The sequence below is a fragment of the Lagenorhynchus albirostris genome, chromosome 5 (assembly GCF_949774975.1).
Source record: "Lagenorhynchus albirostris chromosome 5, mLagAlb1.1, whole genome shotgun sequence".
In the NCBI taxonomy this organism is placed as follows: Eukaryota; Metazoa; Chordata; class Mammalia; order Artiodactyla; family Delphinidae; genus Lagenorhynchus; species Lagenorhynchus albirostris.
This window is the reverse complement of record NC_083099.1, coordinates 139,489,907-139,506,530: the sequence shown is the minus strand read 5'-3', so window position 1 is coordinate 139,506,530 and position 16,624 is coordinate 139,489,907. Positions and strand designations below refer to the sequence as shown.

Genomic DNA, 16,624 nt, shown 5'->3' with positions numbered 1-16,624 from the left:
CACTTATTACTGTGTACCTGAGGATAGCTGATCCTCGTATTTCTTGTTTTCTGTATTTACAAATTTGCCTTTCTCACTGTTTGCTATTTGTAACACCAAAATCACTACTCAAGGTGCTTTCTAGTCATTTGCAGACATGCAGTGTGGCAAAAGATTTGAGTTGTCTGCCCAGCATGTTCTTAGCTGAGGTTGAACAAGGTGATACTTCCTTCTTTTGAGCTCTCATATTGTACCTAAATGTTCTTTTTGCAGTCTATTCAGTGCCACATTAAACATTTTTCAGATTTTTGTGCTTTTTTTTTCAGATTTTTGTGTTGGTGACTTGCTGTTTAAGATGGCCGCCTAGCGTAGTGCTAAAGTGCTGTCTTGTGTTACTGTGTACAAGAAGGTGATGATGTACCTTATGGAGAAAATCTGTGTGTTAGATAAGCTTCTTTTAGGCATGAGTCATAGTGCTGTTGGTTGTGAGTTCAATGTTAATGACTCAACAACGTAGATTAAATGACGTGTCTCGGGCTTCCCTGGTGGCGCAGTGGTTGAGAGTCCGCCTGCCGATGCAGGGGACACGGGTTCGTGCCCCAGTCCGGGAGGATCCCATATGCCGCGGAGCGGCTGGGCCCGTGAGCCATGGCTGCTGAGCCTGCACGTCCGGAGCCTGTGCTCCGCAACGGGAGAGGCCACAACAGTGAGAGGCCCGCGTACCGCAAAAAAAGAAAAAAGACGTGTCTTTACATAGAAATTCACATTACACAAGATACTGTCTTAATTAGGTGACTGAAATATTACGACTGGGGACCTGTAGCCACCTAGCCTTGTATTCCCTCCAGGAGCAGTGGTTAAGTGTTCACTGGGAACTCACTAATTCATCATTTTGGGCGGCACTATAGAATAGTAAGAATGCTGCAGATAATGAGAACCAACTGCATTTTTAGCACTTTGTTTGGCACATTATAACAATAATATTTTGTGCAGTGAATAAATGGGTGAATCATCTCATATTCTTAGTATTAAGGAAACAGGTATTGGGGGAAGGCTAATTACAGTATAATGAGTAGGAGGCTCTATCATGGTAGGAAGTTTCTCCCATTCCCTGTCTTACCCCTACTGCCTGGAATAGGTCACGGCACATAGATCTTCAACAAATATTTATTGAAATGTATTAGGTAGAAATTTATTGTCAAGTTTTTGAAGAATAATAAGCCAAACGCTTACATATTTTGATTTGCATAATACAAAGTTACATAAATGAAAATGTTTCTTTAGGAAGAGAAGAAAGCCAGAAGGAAATTCTGATTGTGCACAGTGGTTATGTTTAGATACTGAGCTGATGGGTGATTTGTGTGTTCCTTCTTATACATTTGTCGTGTTTTTTTCTAAAGTTGGTATATTCCTTACGTTAGAAACAGTGTTAAATACCGGTCTTCAAAAAGATGTGAAGATTTAGCAAAAACAATTGTAATTAATGGTAAATTAAACCCCTCTTCTGGTTTGGAATCCTAAATTGTGAGCTGACTTAATTTGGCAATATGTGGAGAATTATAATCTTGAGGAATTGCTTTATTTTAACCATTTATTCTTTTAAAAATATCTGTTAAAGGATCAAGAGTTGGTCAAAATAGTTGGAATACGATATGAGGTTGGGCCCCCTACACTTTGTTGCCTCAAACTAGCATTTATAGATCCTGCGACTGGAAAACTTATGGACAAATCTTTCTCTATTAGGTATGTGTTACTTTTTAAAAAATGGAATTATTTAAATTTAGATTTTCCCTCTCGCTGATCAGCATGTCCTTTGCATTCAGCTGCAGGGTAAATAGTAGAGCACTGTGGACAGCCCAAGATGTAAGTTGAAGTTCTGATAGATGGGACCCACTGGAAGTAAAAATACTGGTACTGCAGCAACAATTAGGCGGGAGCGTGTTTTATACATTTTTCATGCCACTTAAATGTGTAGAGAATTCTGGCCTGTAGTGGAAATTGCTTCCGCATTTGTTTTTGAGAAAATGGTAGAATAATTTGCTAAACCTGTGCTGTCCAATATGGTAGCCGTTAGCCACGTGTGGCTGCCAAGTACTTGAACTGTCGCTAATTTGAATTGAGTGTGATGTAAGTGTACACATTGGATTTGAAGGCTTGGTATGAAGGCAAAGAATGTAAAATATCTCATTGTTTTGTATTGATTATGTGGTGAAACAATATTTAGGATATATTGGGTTAAATAAAATACACTATTAAGATTAATTTCACTGGTTTCTTTTTACTTTAATAAGGCTAGTCAAAAATTAAAAATTACATATGTGGCTCCCATTGTATTTCTTTTGGACATTGCTGCTCTAGACTATAACCTGCTGTGCAGGAAATTTAACAGTCTTTTATTTTTGTTTAGATATCATGATATGCCAGATGTTATTGACTTTCTTGTATTGCGTCAATTTTACGATGAAGCAAGACAGAGGAACTGGCAGTCTTGTAAGTCTGTCCTTACTGAATTTTATATACCCTGAGAAATGAATCTCTCATTTTATTGCTCTAAATATTTTGGTTGTGGTGCTGCTTATTATGGTGGATGCAAACATGTAAATTCTGGAAAGAAATATAAGACTGCTAAGTATATTTTGCTTAGGGCTTGGTATGGTATGTGACATTTTGGAAGCATGATTTCTTACTCCTGGAATATAGGCCAGAGTAGACCTTCTATTTCCTTTCAGACTTGTCCACACTGCATTACTTCCATCTTTAATGTGACACTGGTATAATTAACAAAATTACCTGTAATGTAAAACAATAAGAAATTTGAAAAATAACACAATAATGTTCTGGTATGCCAGAATATCTTACCTTTGATAATCATATCAACCCAGACTTAAATAGGTTGACTTGAGGTAACCATTCCTTTAAAACATAAAAAATTTGTGTAAAACTTACGCTTTATAACCATGCATTGTATGTGTCGACAGAAAAAATAAAATCACCTAAAGGTGGGCACTAACTTTTGAATGTGGCTTTTTGAATGTGGTTTCAATGTGGTTTTCATGGTGACTATTTAAGGCAGGCTGGTAGGCTCACTTGCTTAGACTTGTGTAGGTTATTAATCTCCTCAGGATATAATTGATGACTGTAATTAGGCCAGCAACTGTAATAGTTATTTTACAGGTGTATATGTATTACTTTCCAGTATGTAATGCTGTCCGGGGAGCTCATGTATTGAGTTTGACTTTAGTCACCTAGGAGAATGAAAAGTCATTCTCCTTTTATCAATTTTAGTGAAATACTGAGTTCTACCTAGGCTGTGTCAGCTGGTGTACACATTCATAAATGATGTTCAGACCTCATTAATTTTCGTAATTCCTGCAGCCTTTTTCTGCAGGCAGTAGAAACAGGTAAATAAATTCCCTGAGTTGTCCCTATTTGAAACGAAATCTTATCGGAGAGTGTGGCTGCTCTTAGTAGACTTTTTTTTTTAGTACACTATTTTTAATGGTAATGTCCACACAAGTAATCAGGGTTATTTTGGGGACTGGAGGTGTAAAGGAAAGTTTTCTTGAAGAGAAGCATTTAGCCACCAAAGACAAAACAGAACAAAATAAAAAACAAACCAGACAGCTGGAGTATGTAGAAGCTAATGTTGTACAGCCAAGTTCCAAAGAACTTTATAGTTTCCTAGCCAGTCTGGTTTTCAACCCCCATGATGTGTAAATTAGAAGCTCTCATTTTGTTCTACCAACATACCCATTCAAAAAGATTTCTTAACCTCGATTCTCTACAAGTAAATGCTAGAGATTGATTCCTGACTACCCCTTGTAATTTGGTGGGTTTTGTTTTATTTTTGAGGTTGTGAAATTATTGTATCATATCTTCTATGCTAATTAATTTGTTTTTGCTCCCCCATAAAAATCTTACCTCTTCTGCTGAAGTTTGAGCAGTTATTATAGGAAGTTGCTTGTGAGAACTTTTTACTGAGCAGATGTTTATCCTGCTTTTGACTAGCCAAAATAGGTTTATTTGAAAAATCTTAATGGAATAGAAATGCCCATTTTTACCATGAGAAAATGAATTTTTTAAGCCTCCTTTTAAGTTAAAGTTTTTAGTCTTATACCAAAGAACTTTTTTATCTCAACTGAAAGTATTCTAATGATAGATAAATAGGGAAGAAAAATATTACCTAACTAATTCTTGGTGTCAAAGACTGGCTCACTTAGTAACCATATATTTTTGTATTAGGTTTCTCAAAATGAAGCCCCTGGATTTGTTATTATTACAGTAATACTTATTGTAACAAATATTATAATTGATATTTGTTAAATTAGGTTATTTACATTATAGAATTGGACAGCAATCCTGGTGTTACATCAAAATTTTGGTATATTCCTTCTATTAAAAAGGTTTGTTGTTAAAATTTATTAAGACTTCTTTTTAAAGTTAAAGTGTTTTGGAATATCTATTAATGAAATACTGTCAAAAGTTGAATTTTATTAATGGTAGAAGGGTGGTGGGATGAGGGGCTTATGGGTTTCTAATGATTTTGAAGTAAAATATACTTAAAGATCATGTTTATATAAATTTGAAAATATATTAACCTCAAAACACGTAGCTCCAATAGTTGTGATATTGCTATTTTTTTCAGTTTTACAGAATTTATTGAAAGCATACTTTCTTTAGTCAAGACCATTTGTGGGGAATATTCTCTTTCTTGGGAGTGATATGTAGCTTTAATTTTGATTGATACTATTTCTGTAAAACTTTTCTTGAAGAAGGAATTGTTAATCTACCAAAGAATTATTAATGAAGGATAAGTAACTTTTTTTCATATTGATTTTGTTTTGAAAATGATGGGATGGATGGGAAGGAGGAGATAGGGTTATTACAGCAGTCTGTGTTTCTTTTGTAATATATGTAAAACAAAGATCGAATACAGTTTCTTTCTCTAGAAGTTGTTAACAGTTATAGAATATATTTAGAAATGTATATGTATAATCTAAAATCACTGAAGTCAGTTGAAGTATTCTTTCCAGTTACTTTGGTTTGTATAGGGAGCTCTCCTAAGCTCTGCTTGTCTGCTTTTATATTATGCTGAGATAATGGGGTATGTGGATGTTTAAATCTTTTAAATAATAAATACGTATTTTTAAGGGTACATTTAGACCTGATTTTTATTATGAGATCTTAAGAATTAGAACACCGTTTTATGTGGAGATATTTACATAGCAGCAACTTTAGAAGAATCATGGATTAACTTCTGATCATACGTTTATAACTTGTTTTATTCAGGAAAAGTTACATATTTCATAAGTATATTTAATATGCTTATTAAATATTTATTGATTTGTATACATCGTTGTAAAAGATTTTTGAGTTTTGTTAAATTTTGTTCTTTGTAATAGAACTTATTTTGGAGTGGGCATTTGGATCCATTAAATAATGGAACCTAGTCATAAACCGTTTTCATCAATTATATTATATGGTTTTATACCTTTGGTAAATTGCCGAGTGTAGTACTATGTCTTTTTCACGTATGTTTTATCACTAAAGATTGCAGGTAAGTGGTGAAGAATGGCTAAGTTTAAGATAAAAATATTATTTGATTTGTTTTATCTGTCATAGGTATTTTGTAAGTTAAAAATGTTAATGTTAGCAAATTGATGTCTCAGACTTGGTCGTCTCTCTTATAGGTGATAGGTTTCGTTCTATCATTGACGATGCTTGGTGGTTTGGAACGGTGCTGAGTCAAGAGCCGTATCAGCCACAGTACCCTGATAGTCATTTCCAGTGTTACATTGTTAGGTATGTATGCAGATGAAAACCAGTCATCTACAAACATTTGTTCGCTGCGGCAGGTTGTGGTATGAATGATGTGTTTCAGGTTAAAAAAAACACCATTGAGTTCGTTGTTAAGTCACGTCAGTCTCACCTTTGCAGCATCTCTCTAGAATGCCTCTGTTACTAGTACCCGCCTTGGTACAGGTTCTGCTTGCTTCCCTGGGACCTTTTTTGTAGCCTCCTAATATTTCCTCAACCCAATATTGCAGGATCATTGTTCAGGAGCACATGTTACTTCATTTCCCTTGTTCAAAAAAAGTCTTTGCTGCCTTTCCATTGGCTGTGGAAACAAAGTCCACATTCTGAAGTGTGGCATTCAAGGCCTTCACACTATCTTTCTTCACTTACCCTGGGTACAGTCCACACAGGATTTCTGGTTTTGTCCTTGAATCCACCATACATTTTTATACTTGTTTGTTATAATCTATTCGAAAAAAAACATACTATTTAAACTTACTGCTACAGTGAGGTTAATTTTTGCATTTTCTATCTTTTTGTTTACTCTTGTAGTGGGTACCTAGTTACTAGCCACAGGTTTATTTTTTATTTATTTATTTTTTTTGTGATACGCGGGCCTCTCACTGCTGTGGCCTGTCCTGTTGCGGAGCACAGGCTCCGGACGCGCAGGCCCAGCGGCCATGGCTCACAGGCCCAGCCACTCCGCAGCATGTGGGATCCTCCCGGACCGGGGCACGAACCCGCGTCCCCTGCATCGGCAGGCGGTCTCTCAACCACTGCGCCACCAGGGAAGCCCCTATTTTTTATTGGAGTATAGTTGCTTTACAATGTTGTGTTAGTTTCTGCTGTACAGCAAAGTGAATCAACTATACATATATCTCCTCTTTTTTGGATTTCCTTCCCATGTAGGTCACCACAGAGCATTGAGTAGAGCTCCTTGTGCTGTACACAGTGTTCTCATTAGTTATCTATTTTATATGTGCTATCAATTGTCTTTATGAAGGGCTAACCAGACTTTTTTTTGGTTTTAACAGGTGGGACAATACTGAAATTGAAAAACTTAGCCCATGGGACATGGAACCAATACCTGATAATGGTATGTAATTTTTAAACAATGAAAATACATTTTCAAGTTTTTATGTTACTAATGCACATAGAGCACATTTGTGGTCTTTGAGAAACATTTTTAAATTTATGGTAACTGAGCTTTACTAAAACAAGTGAACAGAATTATGTGTATCTGGCTCCTTAATTCTTATCCTGTTTCCAGCTTGTTGCTCGCTGTATCTTAGTCACCAACTGTCATTTCTCATGTAATTGTGCTTTAGTCTCTTCTTGATCTCCTTCACTTAGCCTCCATTTCTCTTTCCTCATCCTTATTCTTTTACCCTTGTTCTTTCTTCAGAGAAGAGCTCTAACCTGACTTCTGTCTTTTGCATTACCTCAACTTGTCTGAGAAGTAGAGTTCTTTGTTGCAAAGGCCGTATCTTCTCCAGTGCTTGCTGTCCCACTCCTTTGAACTTCTCTTGGACCTGGTATTTACACTTAGTTCATTCCCTCCAACAATTTTAGTTTCCTCCTTCCTATCTCCATTCAAGTTTGGATTTGTGTCTTATACCTTAAAATAGCTTTCATTTCATTTTCTTGAACATTTTGCTACTGAATTACTTCACTCTTGTTGAACTTTTTGAAGGGGTACCCTGTATATCTGTTGGCTCCCATCTCTCCACCATCAAGCTTTCTTTTATATTAGTGTTGATTCAGCATAAAAACATGCAAGAACTTGTGTCCTTCCACATCCACCATTTTTGACACATGAAATCTTTGCCCTGTGTTTTTTGCTTGTGTCTACCTTAAGGGTCAAGCCCTTTTTCCTTTGTGTTTTTTTTTTTTTTTGGTACGCAGGCCTCTCACTGTTGTGGCCTCTCCCATTGCGGAGCACAGTCTCCGGACGCGCAGGCTCAGCGGCCATGGCTCACGGGCCCAGCCGCTCCGCGGCACGTGGGATCCTCCCGGACCGGGGCACGAACCCGTGTCCCCTGCATCGGCAGGCGGACTCTCAACCACTGCGCCACCAGGGAAGCCCCCTTTGTGTTTTATTCTCTGACATATCTCCATCAACTGTTGCCTTGCTTTACTTTGGAAATAAGGAGTTTTTCCTTTTTTTTCCTCTTTTTGTTTTTTTTTTTAACATCTTTATTGGAGTATAATTGCTTTACAGTGGTGTGTTAGTTTCTGCTGTATAACAAAGTGAATCAGCTATATAGATACATATATCCCCATATCTCCTCTCTCTTGCGTCTCCCTCCCACCCTCCCTTTGCCACCCCTCTAGGTGATCACAAAGCACTGAGCTGATCTCCCTGTGCTATGCGGCTGCTTCCCACTAAGGAGTGTTTTTCAAAAAAATGTTTTCTGAATAACTACACTTAGCAATATGAAATGACATTTTGCGTTGTATAAAACATATATAGATAAGTGAAAACCAACATTTTTTTGAGGTCTTACTCTGCTGCTAAGAACTTCATATGTATCGATTCATTTAATCTTACTCTGAGGTGATGCTCTATTATTAATTTTACAGATGAAGGAACTCAGGCTCAGAGTGTTTTCAGTCACTTAGCTAAGTCACACACCTCTAAAAAGGATAGGAGTTTGGATTCTAGCCTAAGCCATCTGGCACCAACCAGTGCTTTTAACTGCTAGTTATAGCTGACGCTTTGTAAACGATACCAAATCAATAAAAGCACTTGCATAAAGAGATTTTACATGTTAATGAGGCCAACAAGTCTTTAGAAGAGTTGTCAAAAGACATGAACAGGCAGAAAAATAAATTTGGAGGCATATGAAGAAAAGCTCATTTGCATTATCAGTCTCGGAAAGGTATATTAAAATAATAACATTTTAAATAATTTAAAATATTAAAACATCGTTTTACCTATCAGATTGTTAGATTGATACGTTTGTCTTCTTTCTGTTGACATTTTTCTTTTTAAAAAAATAGTTTTCAAGAAACTATTCTCTGAATATTTACATTGCCTCTTTTTCTTTTTAAAAATGTGCATACTCTTCCATTATCAATTTTTACTGCACTTTTTAAACATTTCATTTTGAAATAATTTCAAACTTAAGAATATTACAAAAAGAGTACGAAGAATTTCTGAACACCCAATTTTCTCAAATGTTAACATCTTAACACAAGTATAGTGCATTTATCAAAATCAGGAAATACCATTGATACAATTCTAATCTTATAGACCTTTTTCAAATTTTGACCATGGTCCTAATGTTCTTTCACACATTGGATTTCATTGCCATGTCTTCTTCGTCTCCTTTAGTCTGGAATCCCTGAATCTTTCCATTATCTTTCATGACCATGACACTTCTGAAGAGCACTGGCCACTTTGTAGAATTTCCCTCAGTTTGCGTTTGTCTGATATATTTCATGATTAAGTCCAGAGTTTGCATATTTGGCAAGAGTGTCAGAGAAGTGACGTTGTGTCTTTCTCAGTGCATCATATCAGGAGGCACGTGATAGCAGTTTGTCCTGTTACTGGGAATATTAACTTTAATCATTTAATTTAGGTGGTGTCTGCCAGGTTTTTCTGCTATAAAGTAACTTCTTTTTCCTTTGATTAGTATCTTGTATGTGAACTTGGACAACTGAATTTAAATATAGTGTATATTTAGTTTGGTTTGATTTTTTTTTTCTTTTTTGATGGACTCATAGTTGATCCACCTGAAGAATTAGGAGCCAGTATTTCTGTCACTTCAGATGAGCTAGAGAAATTGCTCTACAAACCCCAAGATGGTGAATGGGGTCAGAAATCGAGAGATGAAGAATGTGAACGAATTATTAGTGGTATAGATCAACTTTTGAATCTTGGTAAGTTTTTTTACGGTGACAAGTTTATGTTCAAGATTTCTTTTCCACAAAAGTATTTTAAAACAGTAGCATAGTTGTGGTTGTGTTCTTTATTACAATTTGTATTTATTACTTTTTGGGTAAGCCTGTAGTGCTAATTGTAGCTCTGTTTTATGAATGATTTGTAGAGGAATATCACTTAGAGGTAATGAATTTCTTGATGAAAATTCTTCCTTCTGCCATTACAGATATAGCAGCAGCTTTTGCAGGTCCAGTTGATCTGTGTACATATCCAAAGTACTGTACTGTAGTGGCCTATCCAACTGATCTGTACACAATTCGAATGAGACTTGTTAATCGATTTTACAGGTCAGTAGAAACCTACTTTAAAAAAAATTTGAAAAGATATTTGGCCAGTTAACCAGGTAGAGTTAACAGAGGTAATGGTGGCTGATAGTGACAGTGGTGGAGTGGGGGCTGATTGACATTATTTTCTGTTTCATTCTCTTCTTTTGTTATAGTCATTTCTTGGTCCTGTGTAAGACAGTGTGTTAGATGCCTGTGGGTAGGTATGGATAGAACCTGGATAAGGAGAAGTACCACGTTTCATTCCTCAGTCTTTAGTAGTCTGTTTTTCTTGCAAAAGCTGCTCCATTTAAATATAAAATTTAGTTAGTAATGACTTTGGCCTTTGAAAGATTAAATCCCCAGAGTCATCAACTTTTTATCTCTGGCTTCTAGAGCTTTGAAAACTATAAAATTTCCCATTCTCAGTGATTTTTTTTTTTTTTAAAGCAGGTGATGGTATTCTGTATGATTCAGCTGCTTTGAGAAATTATCTTTACAAAAAACTGACTTCTTGAGTTCACATTGTTGATGTTAATTTACCTCTGTAGTGCATTCGTTCAGAAACCAGTTTGTCAGTTTATAGTCAGATTGACTTTCTTAGGATTGATGGTATTTAACACATTTTCTTCATTGAGTCTCAGTAGGTTTAAATATACCTATAGGCAGTGTGAAAAGGGAGGGTTGCCCTTTTGGTTTTCTGGATGTGATTAAGTGATCTGTTACGACTTTCAGTCCTTAAATGTATTCTCTGCAGTTCAGCTTCCAGTATAATTGCTTATGACTGTGATCAAGTTGACAGTATTAGAAAGTTATTCATTATAACTTTACACTTACGGTTTAATTAATATATCATGCTGGCTTAACATGCTGGATTTTTTTACTTGGTTTCTGTCTTGTCATTTTTTAAGCCCTAAATTGCCTGTTTTTTACTTTGAAGGAGGCTATCTGCATTAGTTTGGGAAGTCAGATATATAGAACATAATGCCAGAACATTTAATGAACCTGAGAGTGTAATTGCAAGATCAGCTAAGAAGATAACTGACCAGCTTTTGAAATTTATCAAGTAAGTGACCTCATATTATAGATGTTGTGGAAAAGTGCCTTTGCATATTGTGCTCTTAAAACTATCCAGTTCTTAATTTGTGCTCTCTGAATTATACCCTTTTAATGTGTTACATTAAATGACATTTCTTTACATTTCTTCTTTTGTGATTGTAATTTAGGTAAAGGAATGAGAAATTGAATAGTCCTATTTTTAAAAATTTTGAAATAATTTTATACTACAGAGAGTTGCCCTATGTATACATATACCCTTCACCTGTTTTCCCCTTAGGTTAACATTTTACACAACTGTGGTGTCCTTATGAAGTGTTAAGAAATTATCCTTGATACAATACTATTGACTAAAGTGTAGAATTTATCTGGATTTCATCAGCTCTTACATCAATGTTTTTTTCTGTTTCAGGATCCAATCCAAAATTCCCACTGCATTCACTGTTTTGTTTTCTTAGTCTCTTTTAATCTGTTCTCTAGTCTTTCCTTTCTTTTATCACTTCATCATTTTTTAATGAGTGCTGGACACTTATTTTGTAGTGTGTAATTAATTTGGCTCGTCTGATATTTTCTCATGATTAGGTAGAGTTTTAATCTGTTTTGGATTGTATCCTGTGAATATTCCACACTTTTCTTGCATTTGGAAATCGATTTGGACTAGTAGGATGAAAACTGACCTGCAGATTGAGATCCAGGTTCTAACCTAATCTGTTCTGGTGAAATTTTCTGGGTGACTTTGCACACATTACTCAGCCTCTTTCCTTTAAAATGAATGATTTTGCTATATGACCTTGTATGCCTTTCCCCCAGTTATAAAAATTCTTTGAAAGAATTATATACTGGAGAAGATAATTTATGAACTCTGACATCATTTTCAGTATCTGGCTACAAACTGGGGAATAACTGATTGCAGCTGTTTCACTCTCCTGGGCTGAATCTGTCTGATGTCTGGAGGACTCAAACTTATTGCCTCTCCTCCCAAAGTTTCTTCTTTCTACTTCAGGAAGGTCACATACCCATTTTCATCTCCGTTGTGTCTAGATACCCCTATTTTATGATTCTTTCTTCTGCTGTGTTTACAGTGAGGTTAAGATATAATTTATTTTAGTTTTTACTTCCTTTTTTGCTTCTATTTTTTTTTTATCTCAAATCAACCATTTTCCTGGTACTCACTGTACAAATATTACTAGTGGTGATAACTTTGAAAAACTCATCCGTGTATTCATCCAGTTGAGGCTATACATATAGTATTTCTGTACACACTTAAATTGAAAAAAAAATTAACTTTCAGTGTTCTAGTATGGTCAGTTGTTTCCACAGAGGATAGAGTAAAAACCTGATATTCTACTGCTTGAAATTAGGTGTGCATAGGAACTGTTTGCATAGTTGGGGAACTGTTTGTATCTTAACCTGTAGTTTGAATATTTGGAGACAGGGACTACATTTGCATACTGTTAAATTAAAAAATTGTCTTTTAGGAGTCAAGACTGTACAAATATCTCAGAACTTTCTAACACTTCTGAAAATGATGAGCAAAATGCCGGGGATTTGGTATGAAGTTTGTCAATTTTATAATGATTTTTGTTAATTTCAAATGATAACTTAGAATGAAGAGTGAAGTAGAAAACGTTGGTTACCTAAATCAATTCTTGCTATATTCCAATGAACTATGAAAATAGGGCACTTGATAAAACTACATTTTAAAATTATCTAGATCATCAATGAGGTAATAGCCAATAATTGATATTAAATAAGTTATGTCTAAGTGAATTAACTTAGGTGTGGAATATATTCTCTTTCCAAATTTGAGATAGAGAAAGGTGTATTATAAGAAGTACCTTGGATATGTTTTTGGTAAAATCAGCATCTGAGGGAATTACCTGGCAGTCCAGTGGTTAGGACTCGGTGCTTTCACTGCCGTGGCCTGGGTTCAATCCCTGTTTGGAGAACTGGAATTCCACAAGCCATGTGGCACAGCCAAAAAAAAAAAAATCAGTATCTGAGAGTTGGATTTAATTGTAATTAAAAATTAATGAACTTTACCATGCTGTAAGTACCCTAAAATCCTTCACTCAATATGGTGTTGAAGTGTAAGTAAAGGCGGATATCATTGATGTTGTGTAATTTCACTTCATAGAAAATCAGGTTGTTGTATGGAGTTGCAGGAAGGATATTTTTTTAAAAACAGTGTGGTGTCAGTTTCTACACAAACTATTATTGTAGTTCACTGATTTTCATTGGAATAAAAATGGGGATGCTAATATGTGATTTAGGGAATAAGAAAATGTGTAGCGTACAAAATGTAGGAATCTGTGGGAGACTCTTCTGAGTTTTATGGAAGAGGTAAAAACACAAATTTAAAGCTCCTTGGGCATGTCTTCTGTGGACATGCACAAGGCAACTTTTTATAGCTATATTTTGGATTTAGTGCATGTTTACGTTAGGGAATGTAAATGGTTATTAAGAATAAGAATAAAGGTTGGTTTCTTGGAGGGTGAGTGCCACAAAGACCATCCGATAGTCTGTATTTTGAGATTTTGTTAACAAGTTATAACCCTCGTAAACCTAATGTCTTTGATATGCTAAGATTATTGCATATCTAATGAAAATATTAACAGTTAAAATGCTCTGATTTTTATTCCTAGGATGATAGTGATCTTCCGAAAACATCTTCTGGAAGAAGGAGAGTAAGTTAATTTGTGTGATTAACCTTAGTTGTTTATTTACTCTGTGTTTTAAAATCAACATAAGATTTTAGGTGTTGTTTTTGAAAAGTTACATTGATATTGATATTGAATATTTTATAAGAGAAATGGGAGAAATCACTGTAAGGTGGATGGCTAGGTAAGGTTTAGTGGAAGGGTTGGGATTTGGACTGTGTCCTCAGAATGAGATAGAGTAAGAAGAGGACACTTGAAAAGTAAGGGTTATTATGATTCAAGCTAAAAAAGTAGGAAAGTGTGGCATGTCAGTGGGCTACTGAGAGCATTGGCCTGACTGGCGTAGGGGTTGAATTTTGGAGTGAGCAAAGTGGTTGTGTCTGGCTGTTACGTTGGGAGCAGATTATGGTGATATTGTAAACCAAAGATTTCTTTTAAATTTACAGTAGAGAGTCAATTCCATAGCCAAAACAGATTTTGATTAAAGTTAGATAGATTTGTATTAAAGTTAGGAGTTCATTGCAAGAATCTCAGAGAAAAAGTGGGAAACTTAGTCAAGAATAGTGCTGGCTGGGAATTCCCTTGCGGTCCAGTTAGGACTCCGCACTTTCACTGCCGAGGGCTCGGGTTCAGTCCCTGGTCAGGGAACTAAGATCCCACAAGCGCACAGTGGCGTGGCCATTAAAAAAGAAAAACAAAAGAATAGTGTTGGCCTGCAATAGAGAGGAAGGAAAGAAGATGAGACCTTTTAATGGGAAAATTAACTAGGATTTGGTGACTGAACCTTTTTTAAAAATGAGGATTTGTTGGGAGGATAGGGGAGAACAAAGTGGGAAATAAGCTTTGGATATTGGGTAGTTAAAATTGTGGTGTCATCAGCAGTTCTTGAAGCTCTTATGTAAATGTTAATTAAAAGTAAAGCTTATTAATTGGAAAATGCTTAATAGTGTTATATTTCATTCAAATGCTTAAATTTAAGCTGTTTATCACATCAATTTTCATAATATGCTGCCTCAAATAACAATGAAAAGTTAAGATTTGAATTATTACCATTTTCATATAATTTCATTTGTAAACAGACTTCTAAGTATTTAGTATCTGTTTAGTATTTGTCATGATTGCTGTAGCAAATTATAAATCTAGTGCCTTAAGCAATAAAAATACCTTGTAGTTCTGTGGATTGAAGTTTGGCATGGGTCTCACTGGACTAAAGTCAAGGTGTCAGCATAGCTGTGTTCCTTTCTGGAAACTCTAGGGTAGAATTCATTTCCTTCCATTTTCCAGCTTCTGGAGCCTCATGGTCCCCTTGCATCTTCAAGTCAGCAGCATAGCATCTTCCAGTCTGCCTCTGACTCTTCTGCCTCCCTTGTATGAGGACCCTTGTGATTACATTGGGCCCACCCTGATAATCCAGGACTGTCTCCCCATCTCAAGTCTGTCTACTCTTTTAGTCATATCTGCAGAATCCCTTTTGCCATAGTCACAGGTTCTTGGGACTAAGATGTACACGTGTTCGGGAGCATTATTCTGCCTACTGCATTATCCATTGTAATACTTCATGTTCTGTGAGAACATTTTCTAAACTTAGGAGATAAGTGGTGGAATGAAAATGTTTTTAGAGTAACAGATGTGACACTGGGTTTTTTAAAAAAGTGGATTTTTTCCCCAAGTAGATAGAAAATCATGTAATGACATATTATGACATAATACAGAAGACAACAGCTCAGTTGCATTCTTGCCATTATACTATATCATACCATAGTGTGGCTTTTCCAAGATTGAAAAAACTTTTAATATTATGAATGTATTTTTAGGTTCATGATTGGAAAACAAGGAGCATCAAAGCAACCAATTATGTTGAAAGCAACTGGAAGAAACAGTGTAAGGAACTAGTGAACTTAATATTTCAATGTGAAGATTCTGAACCATTTAGACAACCTGTTGATTTGGTTGAATATCCAGTAAGTTGTCATTATTTGAATGTTTGGGGCTTTTCTTGTTGGTGTAGAGGAGATTGGGATAGAGGTATTCAAATTAAAAAGTAAGATGTCTAGAATTCCCTGGTGGCCTAGTGGTTAAGATTCTGGGTTTTTCACTACCGTGACCTGGCTTCAATCCCTGGTCGGGGAACTGAGATCCTGCAAGCCACGTGGCGTGGCGCAAAAAAAAAAGAAAGAAAAAATCCCCAGCAACCAAAAAGTAAGATGACTAGGCTTCCTGTTAACTTTGTCTCTGACCACTAATTCAGCTGTGGAAGAGTTGTTTTACACAGTTTTCTTGAATTAATAGACACCCTTGTAACTTGGGTTAAGACGTAGTTAACCAGTGTTACGTAATATAATTGGAGGATTAGTAGGCCCAGCCCCAGGAAAACTATGAATTGGTTAAAAGTGTCTGTCTTTACTTTCTAATAGGGAAATGGAAAATGACCTAAAAAAAAAAAAAAAAGATTAGAAAGCACAAATTTACTGTAGGAAGCTTAGAAATTATAGAAGGGTATAAAGAAGGAAATAAAAACAATTTCATATCTTGCTGCCAAGTATATAATTTTGTTATATTTCTTGTCCATATGTTTGGATGTCTTCTTTAAAATTATTGTTGATTCTTAAGATCCTTGTACCCTTTTTTTCTTCTGTCATTTTGAATATTTTAGAGATTTGATGCACTTACATTTCTAAAAACAGGAATCGAATCTTTGAACTAATTATTGTTTTTAAAACCTAGGATTACCGAGATATTATAGATACTCCAATGGATTTTGGAACAGTAAGGGAAACTTTAGAAGCGGGAAATTATGACAGCCCTTTGGAATTTTGCAAAGACATCCGGTTGATATTTAGCAATGCAAAAGCATATACACCAAATAAAAGATCAAAGGTAATTTTAAAAGTGGTTTATAAAAAAGAAAAAAAGTACGTGTGACC

General features: G+C 35.6%; 1 protein-coding gene across 1 annotated transcript in view; it reads left to right on the top strand.

The window, feature by feature from the left end:
• The window catches only part of BRWD1 (bromodomain and WD repeat domain containing 1), a 121,524-nt gene that overhangs the window by 81,090 nt on the left and 23,810 nt on the right, over nt 1-16,624 (top strand). Inside the window, exons 26-36 of the mRNA XM_060150945.1 lie at nt 1,598-1,722; nt 2,387-2,469; nt 5,670-5,781; nt 6,810-6,871; nt 9,505-9,660; nt 9,888-10,008; nt 10,925-11,050; nt 12,519-12,591; nt 13,686-13,727; nt 15,515-15,661; nt 16,425-16,577. Of these exons, the coding sequence (XP_060006928.1) occupies nt 1,598-1,722; nt 2,387-2,469; nt 5,670-5,781; nt 6,810-6,871; nt 9,505-9,660; nt 9,888-10,008; nt 10,925-11,050; nt 12,519-12,591; nt 13,686-13,727; nt 15,515-15,661; nt 16,425-16,577 (1,200 nt within the window). The remainder of the gene's footprint in view (nt 1-1,597; nt 1,723-2,386; nt 2,470-5,669; nt 5,782-6,809; nt 6,872-9,504; nt 9,661-9,887; nt 10,009-10,924; nt 11,051-12,518; nt 12,592-13,685; nt 13,728-15,514; nt 15,662-16,424; nt 16,578-16,624) is intronic.